This window comes from Oncorhynchus mykiss, chromosome 17 (assembly GCF_013265735.2).
Source record: "Oncorhynchus mykiss isolate Arlee chromosome 17, USDA_OmykA_1.1, whole genome shotgun sequence".
NCBI lineage: Eukaryota > Metazoa > Chordata > Actinopteri > Salmoniformes > Salmonidae > Oncorhynchus > Oncorhynchus mykiss.
In genome coordinates this window covers 62437216-62459481 of record NC_048581.1, presented here as the reverse complement: position 1 = coordinate 62459481, position 22266 = coordinate 62437216, and the positions used below count along the sequence as shown (strand labels likewise).

Below are 22266 nucleotides of genomic sequence, written 5' to 3'. Positions count from 1 at the left end.
ACACACACACTATACAGCAGCAGTGCCACCATCTGGCAGTTTTCATTACTGTATCTGTAACATTGCTACATAACACCGCCAATTTTCTAGTTTTGGGAATACAAATAATTATGTGTTTGCTGGTGTTTCACCCAGGTCAGTACAAATGGTTAATTCATGTCAATCTGCATTATTAAACATTTCCTGTTATTGTTCCCTATTGTCTTTTGCAGTCTTATGATTGAGATTGTATCATTCAATCAATGCTCCTGGCTTCCGTGTGGCACAGCGGTCTAAGGCACTGCATCTCAGTGCTATAAATTTCACTACAGACCCTGGTTTGATTCCAGGCTGTATCACAACCGGCCGTGATTGGGAATCTCATTGGGCAGCACACAATTGGCCCAGGGTTGTTCGAGTTTGGCTGGTGTAGGCCGTCATTGTAAATAAGAATGTGTTCTTAACTGACTTGCCTAAATAAAACAATTGTTACTACACTTCTTCCCAACCACTGAATATTCATCAACCCTCCACACAGAAATTATACTGCTAGTGGGCTGTAGCCTATATAAAATTATCTCTTGGACGAGTACAGGGCTAGCCTATCCCTACAGAAAGTATTGTGGAAAAAAAATACTGGTGAAAAGGAAATTGGCAAGAGGGTGGAACTAATTAGTGCAAGAAAGAAAGTTTTTCCTGGCGATAAACCTTTTCATCTAAATGAAAATGGTGGACTATGTATGTGACAATACATGTAGCCTAATGTGCATCAAGTGGGTAATTTGAGAGAGATTAAGGTAGCTGAGCATTCAAACTCGACACACTCGACATTCTATTGATGAGAATCCATGGGAGTTGTGAGCGGGTCTTTATCCCGGTATTTGACGGACCGGAAATTGTTTAGAACGCGGTGTAAATGCTGCCGAGTGCCGGGGTTCCACTAGATAGCAGAGCCACAAAGTCAAAATGTCTATATGCAAGAATTCATGAAAACAAAAATTAGCTTTTTGGTCTTAATTTAAGGTTAGGCATAATGTTTGCAATGTAGTTAAGGTTAGGTTTAAAATCATATTTTAATAAGCAAAATTGTAGAAATAGGCGGGGTTTACGACTTTTTGGCTGTGGTAACTAGTGACGACCCGAGTGCCGGGAGATGCTCTCGTCGCAAGAGAAAACAAGCAGAGCAGCAGAAACATAAAATCCCAGAATCGAGGCCTATCGTGACAGGTAAAGAAGATTTGTAAAAATGTTTGTGTAGTTGCTGTTTCTATAGAGGTTGGAGTTTGTTGAAGTACTTTTAATGTAAAGTTGGTAGCTGACGATGCCATCAACCAGAGATGCTAGCCAACTGATTAACGTTAGCTGTCTAGCCTAGCGCATTTTTCTGGGCGGTGGGTACCATAGCAACCGCTTAAGAAACAGGCATTATTCATGTAACTAGCAGCCAGACATGCTAACCAAGACGTGGCATTGAGATTAAACACTTGCATCTACAATGTTTGCAACCGATATGATTTAGAAAAGCATCGTTAGTAGTAATATTTTATGTTCCTTACTATTTTGTTGATGTTATCCAACTGTCACTGTCTGCCTTGGGTAGCTAACGCTACTTAAAAGCAATTGGCTAATAGTTAGCTTGTCAGTTGCCAGGCTGGTCAGACAGCTATCTCAAAGATAGAAGAAGGGTTAGTTACCAGTATTTGTGGCTAACTTTAGCATAGCTAGTTAGCTAGCTAGTGGCAGACTTGCTGAGCTTAGTTAGCTAGCATGTGCAAACAAGCTAGCTAACTAAGTAGCTAGCCATCCGACTAACGTCAATGATAACTACTGTAGCTAGCTAACACGTTCATTTGTGCTAACCAAAGATTATCTGCGCCAACGTAACGTTAGTGCAGGTTACAACCCCCAAGAAGATGGTCATTTTTTGGGGGAGGGGTGATTAAAACAACCCATTCTGTTACCAAACTTTGCATCTAAAAAGTGTCAAATCTGACTCTCAGCATCATTCTGTTATCATGGAATTGCCCTAGAGCTAATGTAGCTAGCTGGTTATATGCTCACACTTTTGGTGGGGGTTGTAACCTGTACTACATTAACACAGATAATCTTTGGTTAGCACAGATGAAAGTGTTAGCTAGCTAGCTATATCTTTGACTTTAGTCAGATGGTTAGCTAGTTAGCATCATTCTGTTACCGTGGCCACAGACAGTATAGGCTTCGTCCATGGTCTTGAAGGACTTGACAGCGAAGTGTTAAGTTAAATAAAAGGCCATTGCCCCTCTCACTCTTTCATTGGTGATTCTCACGAAACTTCCACTTGACAAAAAATCCTCTTGGAATAGTAATATTAGGATCTGTATTTCTTTTTCATAATTATGTTTATTGATCAGATATTATGCATTTTATCACAATCTCCAGAACTAACGTTACCAATGCAAAAATGCTCATTACTTTACTGCAACAGTTTAAGTTAAACTAGTAAGAAAATAAATTTCTAATATTTCTTTACATTGCTCACCTAATGCAAAGGCCTCAATTAAACAACACTGAAAACAAGTATATTTAAAATTAAATTACAATTCATTTGTAATTTCTCATTTCTCACCATGGACGAAGCCTATACTGTCTGTGGCCAACTTTTCTGAATGTTTATTTTTTTTCTTCATTACTTGTGTATACATGTTAGTTTTATATCAGACTATCAGATTAAGCCAATATTATTAAAGTATGTTTTATTTTTCATATTATTTCCCCAAAATTGGTGCATTACAGTAATGATAAGAATGTTTCGGTATTGATAGTTTGCAATTGGGCTCTATTAGAGATTCATTAACCCAAAACAACATCAAACTGTGTTGTTTGATAATCTCAAACGAGTTGTATAATACAAAAATCACTGATCTTAATGCAACTGACTAGCATAAATATAAGTACTGTAATTATGGGCAAGTACAGTGATTTCAAAAGTAAACTTAAGCATAAAGTGACTTCTTTTGAAAAAGTAAATTCTCCCAGCTCTTCACAGATAATATTGCTGTATTAGGATGTGGATATGTGTGGTTCTAAGGTATTATAGATGGGATCCTGTGGGCAAATGGCATAACATGATATGCCTATAAAGTATCTAAATATACTGTTTTGGGATATCAAACAGTATAGGTACGGTGGCTTGCGAAAGTATTCACCCCCTTGGCATTTTTCCTATTTTGTTGCCTTACAACTTGGATTTAAAATATATTTTTTGGGAGTTTGTATCATTTGATTTACACATCATGCCTACCACTTTCAAAATATTCTTCCTTGTGAAACAAACAGGAACTAAGACAAAAAAACTGAACTTGAGCGTGCATAACTATTCACCCCCCCCCCCTCCCAAAAGTCAATACTTTGTAGAGTCACCTTTTGCAGAAATTACAGCTGCAAGTATCTTGGGGTATGTCTCTATAAGCTTGGCACATCTAGCCACTGGGATTTGTTTTCTCCCATTCTTCAAGGCAAAACTGCTCCAGCTCCTTCAAGTTGGATGGGTTCTGCTGGTCACACAGATTCTCAATTGGATTGAGGTCTGGGCATTGAATAGGCTATTCCAAGACATTTAAATGTTTCCTCTTAATCCACTCGAGTGTTGCTTTAGCAGTATGCTTAGGGTCATTGTCCTGCTGGAAGGTGAACCTCCGTACCAGTCTCAAATCTGGAAGACTGAAACTGGTTTCCCTCAAGAATTTCCCTGTATTTAGCGCCATCCATCATTCCTTTAATTCTGACCAGTTTCTCAGTCCCTGCTGATGGAAAAACATCCCCACAACATGATGCTGCCACAACCATTCTTCACTGGGATGGTGTTCTCGGAGTGATGAGGGATGTTGGGTTTGTGCCAGACATAGCGTTTTCCTTGATGGCCAAAAAGCCCAATTTTAGTCTCATCTGACCAGAGTACCTTCTTCCATATGTTTGGGGAGTCTCCCACATGCCTTTTGGTGAACACCAAATGCGTTTTCTTATTTTTTTTCTTTAAGCAATGGCTTTTTTCTGGCCACTCTTACATAAAGCCCAGCTCTGTGGAGTGTTCAGCTTAAAGTGGTCCTATGGACAGATACTCCAATCTCTGCTGTGGAGCTTTGCAGCCCCTTCAGGATTATCTTTGGTCTCTATGCCCTCCTTGCCTGGTCTGTGAGTTTTGGTGGGTGGCCCTCTCTTGGCAGGGTTGTTGTGGTGCCACATTCCTTCCATCTTTGAATAATGGATTTAATGGTGCTCCGTGGGATGTTCAAAGTTTGATTTTTTTTGTATAACCAAACCCTGATCTGTACTTCTCCACAACTGTGTCCCTGACCTGTTTAGAGAGCTCCTTGGTCTTCATGGTACCTCTTGCTTGGTGGTGCCCCTTGCTTTGTGGTGTTGCAGACTCTGGGGCCTTTCAGAACAGGTGTGTGTGTATATATACAGTTGAAGTCGGAAGTTTACATACACCTTAGCCAAGTACATTTAAACTTAGTTTTTCACAATTCCTGACATTTAATCCCAGTAAAAATTCCCTGTCTTAGGGCTGTTACGATCACCACTTTATTTTAAGAATGTGAAATGTCAGAATAATTTATTTCAGCTTTCATTTATTTTATCACATTCCCAGAGTGTCTGAAGTTTACATACACTCAATTAGTATTTGGTAGCATTGCCTTTAAATTGTTTAACTTGGGTCAAACATTTAGGGTAGTCTTCCACAAGCTTCCCACAATAAGTTGGGTGAATTTTGTCCCATTTCTCCTGACAGAGCTGGTGTAACTGAGTCAGGATTGTAGGCCTCCTTGCTCGCACACACTTTCAGTTCTGCCCATACAATGTCTATAGGACTGAGGTCAGGGCTTTGTGATGGCCACTCCAATACCTTGACTTTGTTGCCCTTAAGCCATTTTTCCACAACTTTGGAAGTATGCTTGGGGTCATTGTCAATTTGGAAGACCCATTTGTGACCAAGCTTTAACTTCCTGACTGATGTCTTGATGTTGCTTCTATGTATCCACATAATTGTCCTACCTCATGATGCCATCTATTTTGTGAAGTGCACCAGTCCCTCCCGCAGTAAAGCACCCCCACAACATGATGCTGCCACCCCAGTGCTTCACGGTTGGGATGGTGTTCTTCAGCTTGCAAGCCTTCCCTTTTTTCCTCCAAACGTAACGATGGTCATTATGGCCAAAAATTATGAGACCAGAGGATATTTCTCCAAAAAGTACAATCTTTGTCCCCATGTGCAGTTGCAAACCGTAGTCTGGCTTTTTTTTATGGCGGTTTTGGTGCGGTTGCTCCTTCCTTGCTGAGCGGCCTTTCAGGTTGTGTTGATATAGGACTCGTTTTACTGTGGATATAGATACTTTTGTACCTCTTTCCTCCAGCATCTTCACAGGGTCCTTTGCTGCTGTTCTGGGATTGATTTGCACTTTTCGCACCAAAGTACCGTAATCTCTAGGAGACAGAACGTGTCTCCTTCCTGAGCGGTATGACGGCTGCGTGGTCCCATGTTTATACTTGCGTTCATCTGTACAAACAATAGTACGTGGTACCTTCAGGCGTTTGGAAATTGCTCCCAAGGATGAACCAGACAAAAAAATTCAGGGGTGTTGGCTGATTTCTTTTGATTTTCCCATGATGTCAAGCAAAGCGGCACCGAGTTTGAAGGTAGGCCTTGACATGCATCAACAGGTACACCTCCAATTGACTCAAATGATGTCAATTAGCCAATCAGAAGCTTCTAAAGCCATAACATTGTTTTCTGGAATTTTCCAAGCTTTTTAAAGGCACAGTCAATTTAACTTCTTGGTGACAGGGGGGCAGTATTGAGTAGCTTGGATGAATAAGGTGCCCAGAGTAAACTGCCTGCTACTCTGTCCCAGATGCTAATATATGCATATTATTAGTAGTATTGTATAGAAAACTATCTGAAGTTTCTAAAACTGTTTGAATGATGTATGTGAGTAGAACAGAATTCATATGGCAGGCAAAAACCTGAGAAAATCTAACCGGGAAGTGGGAAATCTGAGGTTTGTAGTTTTTTAACTCTGCCATTCCAATATACAGTGCAAATGGGGTCATATTGCACATCTTAAGGCTTCCACTAGATGTCAACAGTCTTTAGAATGTTTCAGGCTTCTACTGTGAAGGGGGCTGAATGAGAGGGGATTGAGCCAGGTGTCTGGCAGAGTGCCACAGGCTCGTCACGAGAGAGTTAGCTCTCTTTCCATTGCTTTTCTACAGATATAGGAATTCTCCGGTTGGAATATTATTGAAGATTTATGATAACATCCTAAAGATTGATTCTATACTTAGTTTGACAAGTTTCTACAGGCTGTAACGGAACTTTTTGAACTTTTCTTCCGACGTTCGGCTGGACCTGCACAAGCTTTTGGATTTGTTTACCCAACGCCCTAACAAAAGAAGCTATTTAGACAAAAATGATGAACTTTATCGAACAAATCAAACATTTATTGTGGAACTGGGATTCCTGGGAGTGCATTCTGATGAAGCTCATCAAAGGTAAGTGAATATTTATAATGCTATTTCTGACTAATGTTGACTACACAATATGGAGGATATCTTTTTGGCTGCTTTGTTGTTTGAACGCTGTACTCGGATTATTGCGTGGTTTGCTTTTTCCGTAAAGTTTTTTTTTTTTACAAATCTGACACAGCGTTTAAAAAATATATATATTTCACCTTTATTTAACCAGGTAGGCTAGTTGAGAACAAGTTCTCATTTACAACTGTGACCTGGGCAAGATAAAGCATAGCAGTGTGAACAGACAACACAGAGTTACACATGGAGTAAACAATAAACAAGTCAATAACACTGTAGAAAAAAAGAAAGTCTATATACATTGTGTACAAGAGGCATTGAGGTAGGCGAATAATTACAATTTAGCAGGTTAACACGAGTGATAAATGATCAGATGGTCATGTGCAGGTAGAGATACTGGTGTGCAAAAGAGCAGAAAAGTAAATAAATAAACAGTATAGGGATGAGGTAGGTAAAATGGGTGGGCTATTTACCGATGGACTATGTACAGCTGCAGCGATCGGTTAGCTGCTCAGATAGCAAATGTTTAAAGTTGATGAGGGAGATAAAAGTCTCCAACTTCAGCGATTTTTTTTTTTTTGCAATTCGTTCCAGTCACAGGCAGCAGAGAACTGGAAGGAAAGGTGGCCAAATGAGGTGTTGGCTTTAGGGATGATCAGTGAGATACACCTGCTGGAGCGCGTGCTACGGGTGGGTGTTGCCATCGTGACCAGTGAACTGAGATAAGGTGGAGCTTTACCTAGCATGGACTTGTAGATGACCTGGCGCCAGTGGATCTGGCGACGAATATGTAGCGAGGACCAGCCGACTAGAGCATACAGGTCGCAGTGGTGGGTGGTATAAGGTGCTTTAGTAACAAAACGGATGGCACTGTGATAAACTGCATCCAGTTTGCTGAGTAGAGTATTGGAAGCTATTTTGTAGATGACATCACTGAAGTCGAGGATCGGTAGGATACTCAGTTTTACGAGAGTAAGTTTGGCGGCGTGAGTGAAGGAGGCTTTCTTGCGGAATAGAAAGCCGACTCTAGATTTGATTTTAGATTGGAGATGTTTGATATGAGTCTGGAAGGAGAGTTTAGTCTAGCCAGGCACCTAGGTACTTATAGATGTCCACATATTCTAGGTCGGAACCAACCAGGGTGGTGATGCTAGTCGGGCATGCGTGTCCAGGCAGCGAACAGTTGAAAAGCATGCATTTGGTTTTACTAGCGTTTTAAGAGCAGTTGGAGGCCACGGAAGGAGTGTTGTATGGCATTGAAGCTTGTTTGGAGGTTAGATAGCACAGTGTCCAAGGAAGGGCCAGGAGTATACAGAATGGTGTCGTCTGCGTAGAGGTGGATCAGGGAATCACCCGCAGCAAGAGCAACATCATTTATTTATATATATATATATATATACACACACACACACACACAGAGAGAAAATAGTTGGCCAGAGAATTGAACCCTGTGGCACCCCCATAGAGACTGCCAGAGGACCGGACAACATGCCAGAGGACCGGACAACATGCCCTCCGATTTGACACACTGAACTCTGTCTGCAAAGTAGTTGGTGAACCAGGCAAGGCAGTCATTAGAAAAACCGAGGCTACGGAGTCTGCCGATAAGAATATGGTGATTGACAGTCGAAAGCCTTGGCCAGGTCGATAAAGACGGCTGCACAGTACTGTCTTTTATCGATGGCGGTTATGATATCGTTTAGTACCTTGAGCGTGGCTGAGGTGCACCCGTGACCGGCTCGGAAACCAGATTGCACAGCGGAGAAGGTACGGTGGGATTCGAGATGGTCAGTAATCTGTTTGTTGACAAGGCTTTCGAAGACCTTAGATAGGCAGGGCAGGTTGGATATAGGTCTGTAACAGTTTGGGTCCAGGGTGTCTCCCCCTTTGAACAGGGAGATGACTGCAGCAGCTTTCCAATCCTTGGGGATCTCAGACGATATGAAAGAGAGGTTGAACAGGCTGGTAATAGGGGTTGCGACAATGGCGGCGGATAGTTTCAGAAATAGAGGGTCCAGATTGTCAAGACCAGCTGATTTGTACGGGTCCAGGTTTTGCAGCTATCTGGATTTGGGTAAAGGAGAAGCTGGGGGGGGGGGGGGGGCTGTTGGCCTAGGTTGGAGTAACCAGGAGGAAGGCATGGCCAGCCGTTGAGAAATGCTTGTTGAAGTTTTCGATTATCATGGATTTATCAGTGGTGACCGTGTTACCTAGCCTCAGTGCAGTGGGCAGCTGGGAGGAGGCGCTCTTGTTCTCCATGGACTTTACAGTGTCCCAGAACTTTTTGGAGTCAGAGCTACAGGATGCAAATTTCTGCTTGAAAAAGCTGGCCTTTGCTTTTTTGACTGACTGCGTGTATTGGTTCCTGACTTCCCTGAACAGTTTCATATCGCGGGGACTATTCAATGTTATTGCAGTCCGCCACAGGATGTTTTTGTGCTGGTCGAGGGCAGTCAGGTCTGGAGTGAACCAAGGGCTATATCTGTTCTTAGTTCTGCATTTCTTGAACGGAGCATGCTTATCTAAGATGGTGAGGAAGTTACTTTTAAAGAATGACCAGGCATCCTCAACTGACGGGATGAGGTCAATATCCTTACAGGATACCCGGGCCAGGTCGATTAGAAAGGCCTGCTCGCAGAAGTGTTTTAGGGAGCGTTTGACAGTGATGAGGGGTGGTCGTTTGACTGCGGGCCCATAGCGGATACAGGCAATGAGGCAGTGATCGCTGAGATCCTGATTGAAGACAGCGGAGGTGTATTTGGAGGGCCAGTTGGTCAGGATAATGTCGATGAGAGTGCCCTTGTTTACAGATTTAGGGTTGTACCTGGTGGGTTCCTTGATGATTTGTGTGAGATTGAGGGCATCTAGCTTAGATTGTAGGACTGCCGGGGTGTTAAGCATATCCCAGTTTAGGTCACCTAACAGAACAAACTCTGAAGCTAGATGGGGGGCGATCAATTCACAAATGGTGTCCAGGGCACAGCTGGGAGCTGAGGGGGGTCGGTAGCAGGCAGCAACAGTGAGACTTATTTCTGGAGAGTAATTTTTTTTAATTAGTAGTTCGAACTGTTTGGGTATCGACCTGGAAAGTATGACAGCCTGCAAAGTAATATCTCTGCAGTAGAACTGCCAAAGGGGGCGGAGTTGCAGTCTATCTTGGCGGAAAATTTTTATAGTTGGGTATGGAAATCTCAGAATTTTTGGTGGCCTTCCTAAGCCAGGATTCAGACACGGCAAGGACATCAGGGTTGGCAGAGTGTGCTAAAGCAGTGAGTAAAACAAACTTGGAGGAGGCTGCTGATGTTGACATGCATGAAACCAAGGCTTTTTCGATCACAGAAGTCAACAAATGAGGGTGCCTGGGGATATACAGACCCTGGGTTTACCTCCACATCACCCGCGGAACAAAGGAGGAGTTGTATGAGGGTGCGGCTAAAGGCTATCAAAACTGGTCGCCTAGAGCGTTGCATTAAGGAGAAGTATATCTCTAATTCCATGTATAACACTTGTATTTTCATCAACATTTATGATGAGTATTTCTGTAAATTAATATGGCTCTGCAAAATCACAGCATGTTTTAGAACTACTGAACGTAGTAACGCGCCAATGTACAATTAGTTTCTTTGATATAAATATGCACTTTATCGAACAAAACATATGTATTGTGTAACATGAAGTCCTATGAGTGTCATCTGATGGTCATCAAAGGTTAGTGATTCATTTTATTTCTATTTGTGCTTTTTGTGACTCCTCTCTTTGGCTGGAAAAATGGCTGTGTTTTTCTGTGGCTTGGTGGTGACCTAACAATCGTTTGTGGTGCTTTCGGTGTAAGCCTTTTTGAAATCAGTCTGTGGCTGGATTAACGAAAATGTTATCTTTAAAATGGTGTAAAATACTTGTATGCTTGAGGAATTTTAATTATGAGATTTGTTGTTTTGAATTTGTCGCCCTGCACTTTCACTGGCTGTTGGCGAGGTGGGACGCCACCGTCCCAGAGAGGTTAAACGGAACCCAAACCGGCTGTGTGCGTGCGCCATTGTGCATACATTTATTTTGTCCCCCTACACCAACGTGATCATGACATGCAGGTTAAAATATCAAGATAAACTCTGAATCAATGACATTAATTTGGAGACAGGTCAAAAAGCATTAAACATGTATGGCAATTTAGCTAGTTAGCTTGCACTTGCTAGCTACTTTGTCCTATTTAGCTAGCTTGCTGTTGCTAGCTAATTTGTCCTGGGATATAAACATTGAGTTGTTATTTTACCTGAAATGCACAAGGTCCTCTACTCTGACAATTAATCCACACACAAAGCAGTCAACTGAATAGTTTCTAGTCATCTCTCCTCTTTCCAGGCTTTTTCATCTTTGAACTTGTATGGTGATTGGCATCTACACTTTCATAGTATTACCACGACAACCGGCAAAACAGTTTGTCTTTCAATCACCCACCAATGAGACGGCATTATGGTACCTGCTTCTATAAATCAATGAGGAGATGGGAGAGACAGGACTTGCAGCGCGATCTGTGTCAGAAATAGGAACGACTTCTATTTTAGCACTTGACAACGCAGACGCTCGTTGGCACAATAATTGAATAATATATATGGCTAAATTTATTTTGCAACTTGCGTCGGTGTGGTCAGCCTATTAGTGTATGTAAATTTCTGACCGACTAGAATTGTGAAACACTGAAATCTGTCTGTAAACAATAGTTGGAAAAATGACTTTCATGCACAAAGTAGATGTCCTAACCAACTTGCCAAAACTATACTTTGTTAACAAGAAATTTGTGGAGTGTTTGAAAAACGAGTTCATTTAAAAAAAAATAAAATAAAATAAAATATATATATATATATATATTAAACTAGTTTTTCAAACACTCCACAAAATATATATGAGATCATGTGACACTTAGATTGCACACAGGTGGACTTTATTTAACTAATTATCTGACTTTTGAAGGTAATTGGTTGCACCAGATCTTATTTAGGGGCTTCATAGCAAATGGGGTAAAAACACATGCACGCACCACTTTACTGTTCTTTTATTTATTTTTTGAAACAAGTATATATTTTTTTCACTTCACCAATTTGGACTATTTTGTGTATGTCCATGACATGAAATCCAAATAAAAATCCATTTAAATTACAGGTTGTAATGCAGGAAAAATGCTAAGGGGGATGAATACTTTTGCAAGGCACTGTATGTGCTAAAACAGGTACACATCAAAATGGTGGATATCCTCCTTTAAGTGGTGGGGTTGCTCTTTGCTGAAACACAAACTCCAGATCGTGGCTTTATGTAAATTAAATGTGGTTTATACACCCATATTTCTTGACAACTCCTACTTTAATCAAATAACTAATGTTTTACAAAAAAATCTATAATAGGTGTAAGCAGTGGTCCTAGTAAGTAATTAAAGTTACTAGCACACCCATTGACTGTACATTAGAATTAGCTTATTATCAATATTGAAATGAAGGGTCTCCTGACCAAAACAGACCTAAAAATGTTTCGGTAATGAGAGCGAGCCCCTTAGCTCAGCCTGCAAGTAATAGGAGACAGCCATTATAAGTCAGCAAATAATTGACCACATAAGAGGTCGACCGATTATGATTTTTCAACACCGATACTGATTTATTGGAGGACCAAAAATGCCGATACCGATTTAATCGGATGTTTTTGTTTTTTACATTTGTGTAATGATGACAATTACAACAATACTGAATGAACACTTAATATAAAATCAATTTAGCCTCAAGTAAATAATGAAACATGTTCAATTTTGTTTAAATAATGCAAAAACAGAGTTGGAGAAAAAAGTAAAAGTGCAATATGTGCTATGTAAGAAAGCTAACGTTTCAGTTCCTTGCTCAGAACATGAGAACATATGAAAGCTGGTGGTTCCTTTTAACATGAGTCTTCAATATTCCCAGGTAAGATGTTTTAGGTTGTAGTTATTATAGGAATTATAGGACTATTTCCCTCTACCATTTGTATTTCATTAATCTTTGACTATTAGATGTTCTTATAGGCACTTTATTGCCAGTGTAACAGAATAGCTTCCGTCTCGCTCCTCCCTGGGCTCGAACCAGCAACACAACGACAACAGCCACCATCGACGCAGCGTTACCCATGCAGAGCAAGAGGAACAACTACTAGAAGGCTCAGAGTGTGTGACGTTTAAAATGCTATTAGCGCGCGCTAACTAGCTAGCCATTTCACTTTGGTTACACCAGCCTCATTTCGGGAGTTGATAGGCTTGAAGTCATAAACAGCGCAATGCTTGACGCACAACGAAGAGCTGTTGGCAAAACACACGATAGTGCTGTTTGAATGAATGTTTACGCGCCTGCTTCTGCCTACCACCGCTCAGTCAGATACTTAGATACTCGTATGCTTGCATGCTCAGGCAGATTATATGCAACGCAGGACACGCTAGATAATATCTAGTAATATCATCAACCATGTGTAGTTAACTAGTGATTATGATAACTTATAAAAAAACTAAGTTTAATGCTTGCTAGCAACTTACCTTGGCTTACTGCATTCGTGTAACAGGCAGTCTCCTTGTAGAGTGCAACGAGAGAGAGGCAGGTCGTTATTGCGTTGGACTAGTTTAACTGTAAGGTTGCAAGATTGAATCCCCCGAGCTGACAAGTTGAAAATCTGTCGTTCTGCCCGTGAACGAGGCAGTTAACCCCACCGCTCCTAGGCCGTCATTGAAAATAAGAATGTGTCCTTAACTGACTTGCCTAGTTAAATAAAGGTACTTAAAAAAACGGCAAATCGGCGCCCAAAAATACAGGTTTCCGATTGTTATGAAAACTTGAAATCGGCCCCAATTAATTGGCCACACCGATTTTTAATCGGTCGACCTCTAGACCACATCACTGAAGCCCATTCATGCCTCCATTTAGGTAATTAATGGAACTCTACATTTTTCCCAATTTGAGCTTTTTTAGACATTTCGGTAATGAGAAGGTCATGTGTAGTAAAGGCGTTTGAGAATAAGATCCTCATTCTGAAGGCATATAAATTAAGAAATTAAATGTGCTCATCTAAGGATATCCACGATGCATCATGGGTGAATAAAACTTTACTTAAATTATTGGAGTTTTGGACCTCCCGGGTGGCGCAGTGGTAAAGGGCGCTGTACTGCAGCGCCAGCTGTGCCACCAGAGACTCTGGGTTCGTGCCCAGGCTCTGTCGTAACCGGCTGCGTCCGGAAGGTCCGTGGGGCGACGCACAATTGGCCTAACGTCGCCCGGGTTAGGGAGGGTTTGGCCGGTAGGGATATCCTTGTCTCATCGCGCACCAGCGACTCCTGTGGCGGGCCAGGCGCAGTGCACGCTAACCAAGGTTGCCAGGTGCACGGTGTTTCCTCCGACACATGCGCGCTGTGTTAAGAAGCAGTGCGGCTTGGTCGGGTTGTGTATCGGAGGACGCATGACTTTCAACCTTCGTCTCTCCCGAGCGGGAGTTGTAGTGATGAGACAAGATTGCAGCTACCAAAAAACAATTGGATACCACGAAATTGGGGAGAAAAAGGGCTAAAAAAAATAGTTTTTACAGCAACTTCAAAAAGTGATACGGTAATAAGAAACACGTCCACAAACCTATATTTATTACATAAACTGATACTAGTTTACCATTTTTATGATTTATGGACAAACTGTTTTATTCAAATAAGTTAGAAAAACCTAGTAAAATTGGATAAAATTACCTAATCTAGATGCATTTCGGTAATGAGAATTTGGGGTGAAAATGTAAAAAACTCAGGCGGAAATGTAAAATATATTTTTAAATAAGCCACTATGACATAAACTAGGCATCTTAGTCTTCAGAATGATAGTTGCAGATGCATCATGGGTTTTCTAACTCAATTTGCTACCCGTCTGCTGAAATTGCTGGACTTCGCTCAATGAGGGTCAGTTGCACTTCATGAATTTTAAGCTACTATGCATTTCCTGGAACTGTGTCGTTGTGTTTACAGAGTGAAGAACTGTGATTTTTAGAGGTTCTCCTCTACCTGTTTGTTTTTCCGTCAGTTAACTGGTGTTAGAATGGATGACGACTGCAATGGCCGTCCCTACATGTCAGGTAAGTGTATGGAGGGCAGGGCATGGACAGTCCTTTGTAAACTCAGCAACAAAAAAAAAAGTCGCTTTTTCAGGACCCTGTCTTTCGAAGATAATTTGTAAAAATCCAAATAACTTCACAGATCTTCATTGTAAAGGAGTTAAACAAGGTTTCCCATGCTTTTTCAATGAACCATAAACCAATTAATGAACATGCACCTGTGGAACGGTCGTTAAGACACTAACAGCTTACAGACGGTTGGCAATTAAGGTTACAGTTATGAAAACTTAGGACACTAAAGAGGCCTTTCTACTGACTGAAAAACACCAAAAGAAAGATGCCCAGGGTCCCTGCTCATCTGCGTGAACGTGCCTTAGGCATGCTGCAAGGAGGAATGAGGACTGCAGATGTGGCCAGGGCAATAAATTGCAATGTCTGTACTGTGAGACGCTTAAGACTGCGCTACAAGGAGACGGGACGGACAGCTGATCGTCCTTGTAGTGGCAGACCAAGTGTAACAACACTTGCACAGGATCGGTACATCCGAACATCACACCTTTGGGACAGGTACAGGATGGCAACTACTGCCCGAGTTACACCAGGAACACACAACCCCTCCATCAGTGCTCAGACTGTCCGCAATAGGCTGAGAGAGGATGGGCTGAGAGAGGCTGGACTGAGGGCTTGTAGGCCTGTTGTAAGGCAGGTCCTCACCAGACATCACCGGCAACTACGTCGCCTATGGGCGCAAATCCACCGTTGCTGGACCAGAGAGGACTGGCAAAAAGTGCTCTTCTCTGACGAGTCGCGGTTTTGTCTCACCAGGGGTGATGGTCGGATTCACGTTTATTGTCGAAGGAATGAGCGTTACACAGAGGCCTGTACACTGGAGCGGGATTGAGGTGGAGGGTCCATCATGGTCTGGGGCGGTGTGTCACAGTATCATCGCACTGCGCTTGTTGTCATTGCAGGCATCTCAATGCTGTGCGTTACAGGGAAGACATCCTCCTCCCTCATGTGGTACCCTTCCTGCAGGCTCATCCTGACATGACCCTCCAGCATGACAATGCCACCGTTCTGTGTGTGATTTCCTGCAAGACAGGAATGTTAGTGTTCTGCCATGGCCAGCGACAAGCCCAGATCTCAATCCCATTGAGCACGTCTGGGACCTGTTGGATCGGAGGGTAAGGGCTAGGGTCATACCCCCCCAGAAATGTCTGGGAACTTGCAGGTGCCTTGGTGGAAGAGTGGGATAACATCTCACAGCAAGAACTGGCAAATCTGGTGCAGTCCATGAGGAGGAGATGCACTGCAGTACTTAGTATCTGGTGTGGCCACCAGCTGCATTGACACTTACTTTTGATTCCCCCCCCCCCCATCCCCCCTTTGTTCAGGGACACATTATTCCATTTCTGTTAGTCACATGTCTGTGGAACTTGTTTGGTTTGTCTGTTGTTGAATCTTATGTTCATACAAATATTTACACGTTAAGTTTGCTTAAAATAAATGCAGTTGACAGTGAGGACGTTTCTTTTTTTGCTGAGTTTATTAGCGGACTTGCTGACCTTATGGTTGACATTATCGAGATGGCTGAATGAACTGTCAGTAGGCCTACATAATTTTTTGTGGACAGCAGGCAGTGGAGACTCTTCGATGGAGAGGGAGTTTTCAGGGGCCCTTGGAGGCCCCACAGTGAGCACCCCCAACAGCCAGCACACTTCTCCCAGCCGCTCTCTTAGTGGTAAGTTCCAATTTGTCAATTCCTTTGTCTTTGTAGTACAAGTACTGAACTTTATTATTCCCAAGGGAGAGTATGGTAGTTAGTTTTATGGCTCAGGTGTTTTTGTTTTACTTTAGCAAGCACATCCGTGTTTCTGCTCACATCATATGTCCCTCTCCTGGTCTAAACCCTCTCTCTCTCCAGCCAACTCCATCAAAGTGGAGCTGTACAGTGATGAGGAGCCGGGCCGCGGCACGGGGCCAGAGGATGAGAGAGGGGACAGGGTGGAGGAGGGGGGTTCTGAGCAGGGAGGAGAGGCCGGAGGAGGGGGCTACAGGGAGCTGGCCAGTCCAGAGCCCATGTCACCAGGAGGTGCCATCCGGCTGCCCAACGGAAAACTCAAGTGTGACATCTGTGGGATGATCTGCATCGGGCCCAACGTCCTCATGGTGCACAAACGCAGCCACACAGGTGACTGATCAATTGATTGAGTGATTGATTGATTAGTCCTTTATACAAAAAGATGAGGTTAGTTTGTTGCGCAGATCTGCCCCGAAACCAGGTTGACATTGTAATTTGGGCACGTGATTGGGAGTGAAACTGATTTCAAACTGGTTTGTACGGAGTCGGGTGTGTAAACTGGTATGTGCCTCCTCCAGGTGAGCGGCCATTCCAGTGTAATCAGTGTGGGGCCTCTTTCACCCAGAAGGGGAACCTGCTGCGTCACATTAAGCTGCACTCGGGGGAGAAGCCTTTTAAATGTCCCTTCTGCAGCTACGCATGCCGCAGACGGGACGCTCTTACAGGCCACCTCCGCACTCACTCGGGTGAGAGGGATATGCATACTGTACACACACACACACACTTGGGTGAGGAAAAGAGGGTCTGAGTTGAGCATGTCAGTTCCTGAGCAAAAGACACAGACCTAGAGTTCTGTATGTATTAAAGGTATGTTGACTTTGTCCCCAGTATCGTCTCCCACAGTGGGGAAGCCCTATAAGTGTAGTTACTGTGGCCGCAGCTACAAGCAGCAGAGCACCCTGGAAGAGCACCGTGAACGCTGCCACAGCTACCTGCAGAGCCTGGAGACACAGCAGCCAGCCAGCGCTCATACTCAAGGTAGTGGAGAAATAACACGTACACACATACTCACACACTGCAAGTTACTGCTTCTATCTATTGTGTGATCATATCTTTTATAGAAGAGGAGCTGAGGGACCTGGAGTTCATGCCTGACAACCTGCTGCAACCTTCCTCAGACAAGATGGCGTTCATCGATCGGCTAGCCCACAGCATCACCAAACGCAAGAGATCCACACCACAGAAATTTGTAGGTAAGCAGTTATTTGGAATTTGTTTATGGGTAGGTGAGCAAAGACACCGCTCAAACACAGGTAACACAAAGGGTACAAGATCATTCATGACATCAGGTGTCAGTTTAAAAATAATGAAGACCTGCACATCACTAGTTCCTCCCTATGAGTTGTGGTACCGTGTGATTCCATGCCTATCTGCCCTGCAGGACAGAAGCACATGCGCCTCAGTCTGGCCGACACGCCTTACGAGCTCAGAACCGCCTTCGACAAAGACGGGGTTACACACCACGGTGGTCTGGAGCAGCCACACTACACTAGCCTGGGAGGAGGGTACCTGGGGGGACAGGGAGTTGGAAGTGGTGGTGGATCTGAAGGCCTCCGACCCCTACGCTTGCCTCTCCCTCACCCCTCCTGCCTGTCGGAGCTCCGGCCGGTCATCAGTTCGGCTCACACCCCCATGGCTACGCTGGGGCCGAGGCTAGACTGCACTGGGGCCGGGGCTGGCCTAGGGTCCACGGGTGTGGGGGGCAGGGAGGCTGCAGAGGGCCACGAGGACCTGCCCCCTGGACGCAGCCACGGCCCGTCACCTAGCAACGGTTGCCAGGACTCCACGGACACAGAGAGCATGCCGGATGAAGTGTTTAGCAGTGTAGCGCCTGCCCTGCCGCTCCACAACAACCACAATCACCACAACCTCCACCACCTCCACTCCAACCACCACCCTCCCCCTCCACCCCTACTGCACCACAGGGGCATGGACAGCCCAAGCCATGCTAAAGACAGGGATGGAGACAGGGACAGGGAGGAGGGTGGCCACCCTGCTTTCCCCCCTCCCCCTGCCCTGGCCCCAGGCTCCCCCACCTCAAGGCAGGCGTTTCGGGTGGTGGATGGAGAGGGGCACACAGTGCGCTCTTTCCGCTGTGAGCACTGCCGTGTGCTCTTCCTGGACCACGTTATGTTCACAATCCACATGGGCTGCCACGGCTTCCGCCAGCCCTTTGAGTGCAACATCTGTGGCCACCGCAGTCAGGACCGCTATGAGTTCTCCTCCCACATTGTCCGCGGAGAGCACCTGCCAGGCTGAGGCTGGCTGGATGGGCCTCTGTACTTAGGGCTGTTTTTACTCTGAGAGAAGGGCCTGCTTGGGTTTGGTCTGCACTGCATCACAAGAGGGGGTAGAAGGGGAAGGGTAGTAAAAAAAAAAACACTAAAAAAAACTGCTTTTTGTAAATGATTTGTATACAAGCATTGATACTGATATCACATAAACCTCAACTTCAAATAGGCACACTAGAATGGCTCAATTGCGTCACTTAAAAAAAAAAAAAAAGGGAGAATCCTCACTACTCTGAATACACTTTTCAAAATGTATGAATTCTTGCCAGAAAATGCTAAGATGAAGAGTAAATGCACTTTTCTATCCTCAGAAGTGCCTTTCTCTGGTGTGGTCTGTCTACCTTTCCTCTCTTATCCGGGTAAAAAACCGGGCGCACAAAACAGTGATGCTACTAGCTAGACAATGTGATTTATATCGGACTTTGTTTTCCTCTCCTGCACTTTAATCAAGATTTTATCAAAAATGTATAATGCAAGAAAACAAACAAACAGTTGTCAATGTGCACTTCGTTGTGCTTGCAAGCTGTAGTCAGACATCAGTAGTCGAGTCAGACATCAGTAGTCGTCTTTAGATGCCATTAGGCTTCCTCGGAATTTGTCCGTTTAACAAAGCCCTATTTGAAAAGCACTTTTAAAAAATCCATTCCATTCCCTAACATGCTTAGTCCCTGGTGGTGTGGCAGACAGACAGTGTTGTGTAAGATTGTGTATTTGATGTATAGTAGGTCATGTATTTTAATAACAGTTGTGGTGCAGGCCAGGCCCAGGATCCCAAGTCAAATAGTAACAAGGATTTGAGGGGTTGGCCTCAAATGAGTGCACTTTCCAATTTCAGTTTGTGTGTGTGTTGGTTCTTTTGGAAGTTTAGTAAGTTAAATGAGAGCGAGTTGAAGGCTATTATCAGTGTGAATGTTGTGGGGTGGAATGGGGTACAGTATGTTTGTTTTTGTTTAATTTGATTGCTTTTGTTGCACTGAGATATAATTATATTAAACTATTTTATAGAGGTTATTTATGGCCTGCACATTTCTCTGTGCAGTGTGTTGAAATAAATAAATATTTTTTTTTAATTCATCTCCACAAAAGGAGAGCCACTGCCACTATTTTGGAGTTGACTTCAACAAAGGGTGGAGATTGTTGGCAATTTTAGAAGGTCCCTGATATCCCAATGTGTTGCTTACTATGAAACAAACCAAAACCAATATTATTTATTTAAGTGAGACTTAAAACAATTGTTGTATATTCATTGTATTGTGCCTTTCATGACATTGACCTTGCTGACAATTCTTGCCAATATACATTTTTCCACCCATAAAGATATCATTGACGTTACATGAAATATCCCAGCTGGCCCTGCTAAATGCCCAAGCTGAATCCAAAATGTCCCTCTACTAATCACACATTTTAATTTGCAGTCACTAATTTCTTAAGTGGCCTAATGTAGATATAAATTGTATAACCTCATCCCAAAAGGAAAGAGACAAAGACATGTTAAAAAAGAGAATAACTTTTCATATATGAAAGGTTTAGAAATGTGCATGAGATTGTTTGTCACCTGCTGCTAAGGCATGAATGTGTGTGTGTGTGTGTGTGAGACCACAGTTGTCGGTGGTTAAGATTTAGAAGGTGTTTCTTCAGAAGTGACTTTGAAATGCTTATTTTCGTTCAATGATTTTCTTTCTCATCGGACTTGTAATTGTTGTTTTTATAGAGAGCACTGATGTTGGTAAACATTTTCCTTGGAATCAGGAAGCATTCAGATCCCTTCAGGCAACTTTGACCAAGGGAACGTGATCAATACACAATTTTTGAATGAAAAGAAACAGTTTGGGCAGTTGTGGACCTACTCTTTTACCCAATCTCTTAGTCTTCATATTGAATGAACTTGGAAGCCTGTAGGATTTATAGTTCTTGATTAGGGCCCAGAGTTTCCCATGGTCAAGCAAAACTCCTGGCCCTACTCATGACACAGATTAAGTATGAGAGACAGGAAAATCTGCTGTGGCTGTGGGATTTTTTTAATTTTTAATAAATGTGAAACTCTTTACCTCAAATGATAATTGCCTCTGTCAGGAGTATGGGTTTGGTGATGTTTGCATTTTTCTGTGGTTAATTTGAAGGTTTTTAAGTTGGTTTTGGCAGCCCTGTATCTTCACTTCATTTAATATTTAATGAATCTTACAAAAAAAGGAATGTGCTTTGAAGTGGACTGTATACAAGAAAATGCCTCATCCCAATGTCAGAAAAGACACAATCTTCTAAAACAATTACATAGCACTGAAATTGTACTGAATTACAGGGCATAGTTGCACTTAATCAGTTGCATTAAACTTAATCTGTAATGCTGTTCTAAACGTAATGCCTTATGAACGGATATGTAATTACTGTTCAAAGTAGAGAAATTATACATCTAATGTCATCCGAAATGGTTGGATTATTGAATTGACGTGGAAGTTCTGCATTGATCGTTTGACGGCAGTTCCTGGAAGAGCAGGTTTAGGTGTCTCCAGATGTGTTTCTGTGTGTAAATCTTGCTATTGTGCCTTTGCCCCCCCGCGCCCCCTCCCTCCCCCTCTTAGGTTTTCACTGTTTGATGTTGGTTACATCAGATTTGAGGACAGAACACTTGGCCATGGGTCTTGAAAGCTCAATAAACGGTAACACAAATTGATGTCATATGCTAGGTTTCCATCAAATTGGTGAAAGATTTTAATGTGAATATTCAAACATCCGCATAAAGAAAATGTGAATTTACCCGCCAGTGGTGCGTTTCCACCAAACTGACTTATTGCAGATAAATCAGTGCGTGATGACGTAGTGCACAATGTACTTTTTCGCTTACGTTTATGTACCGAATAAAAAAAAATCTAATGTTCAATGTGTTTCCATCGCATTTTCAATTCTACTGATAGTTTTATCAAAAACTGTTACATTAAATAGCAAATGTGCTTATTCTGGTCTTAGCACTTGCGCCCTAGCCAACACCTTGCAGTTCAGGTAGGTTAGTCTACAAACATGAGATTATTATGATTTAAGAGTTACAATATTTGTGTTTGTCAAGCATCGATCATGTCACCAGAATAAGACCGTGCACTTCCACCACCCTGTGAAGTTCAGAACTTATTTCATCTGTAACCTAATAAACTGCATGGTTTCCAGAGTCGTAGTGGGAGGACCACACACCGTGTCATCACGTGACTCCCAAGTTTACTTCCATATGATAGTTATATCAATATTTGCGCATAAAGGTGATTCCACTGCCAGTTCTCGCATACATTTTACCAACACAAAAAGATCCCACCATGTCAAAAGAACATTCTGTCGCCATTTTATAAAATTGTACTGAAACTTGTTTCCATCACAGCTGTTGTGATTTGTCTTTATACGGTATGACTTTACTCACATAAATGGATGGAAACGTGGTTAGATACATTTGGAATGTTTTGTTTGTTAATTATCAGTGTTAGTTCTAGCCAT

General features: G+C 42.9%; 1 protein-coding gene across 3 annotated transcripts; it reads left to right on the top strand.

The window, feature by feature from the left end:
* Positions 1 to 896: 896 nt before the first annotated feature.
* LOC110494312 (zinc finger protein Eos) lies at positions 897 to 21667 on the top strand. 3 transcript variants are annotated; one of them, XM_021569267.2, is made up of 8 exons: positions 897 to 1206; positions 14607 to 14658; positions 16271 to 16378; positions 16562 to 16828; positions 17017 to 17184; positions 17327 to 17476; positions 17560 to 17691; positions 17880 to 21667. In XM_021569267.2, exons 2-8 carry the CDS (start codon positions 14622 to 14624, stop codon positions 18755 to 18757), a joined length of 1740 nt encoding a protein of 579 aa, XP_021424942.2. In that variant the 5' UTR covers positions 897 to 1206; positions 14607 to 14621; the 3' UTR covers positions 18758 to 21667. The 3 variants fall into 3 exon arrangements, with proteins under 3 accessions (XP_021424942.2, XP_021424943.2, XP_021424944.2); XM_021569268.2 differs by having other exon boundaries at positions 901 to 1206; positions 16274 to 16378; XM_021569269.2 differs by lacking the exon at positions 17017 to 17184 and having other exon boundaries at positions 903 to 1206.
* The last annotated feature ends 599 nt before the right edge of the window (positions 21668 to 22266 follow it).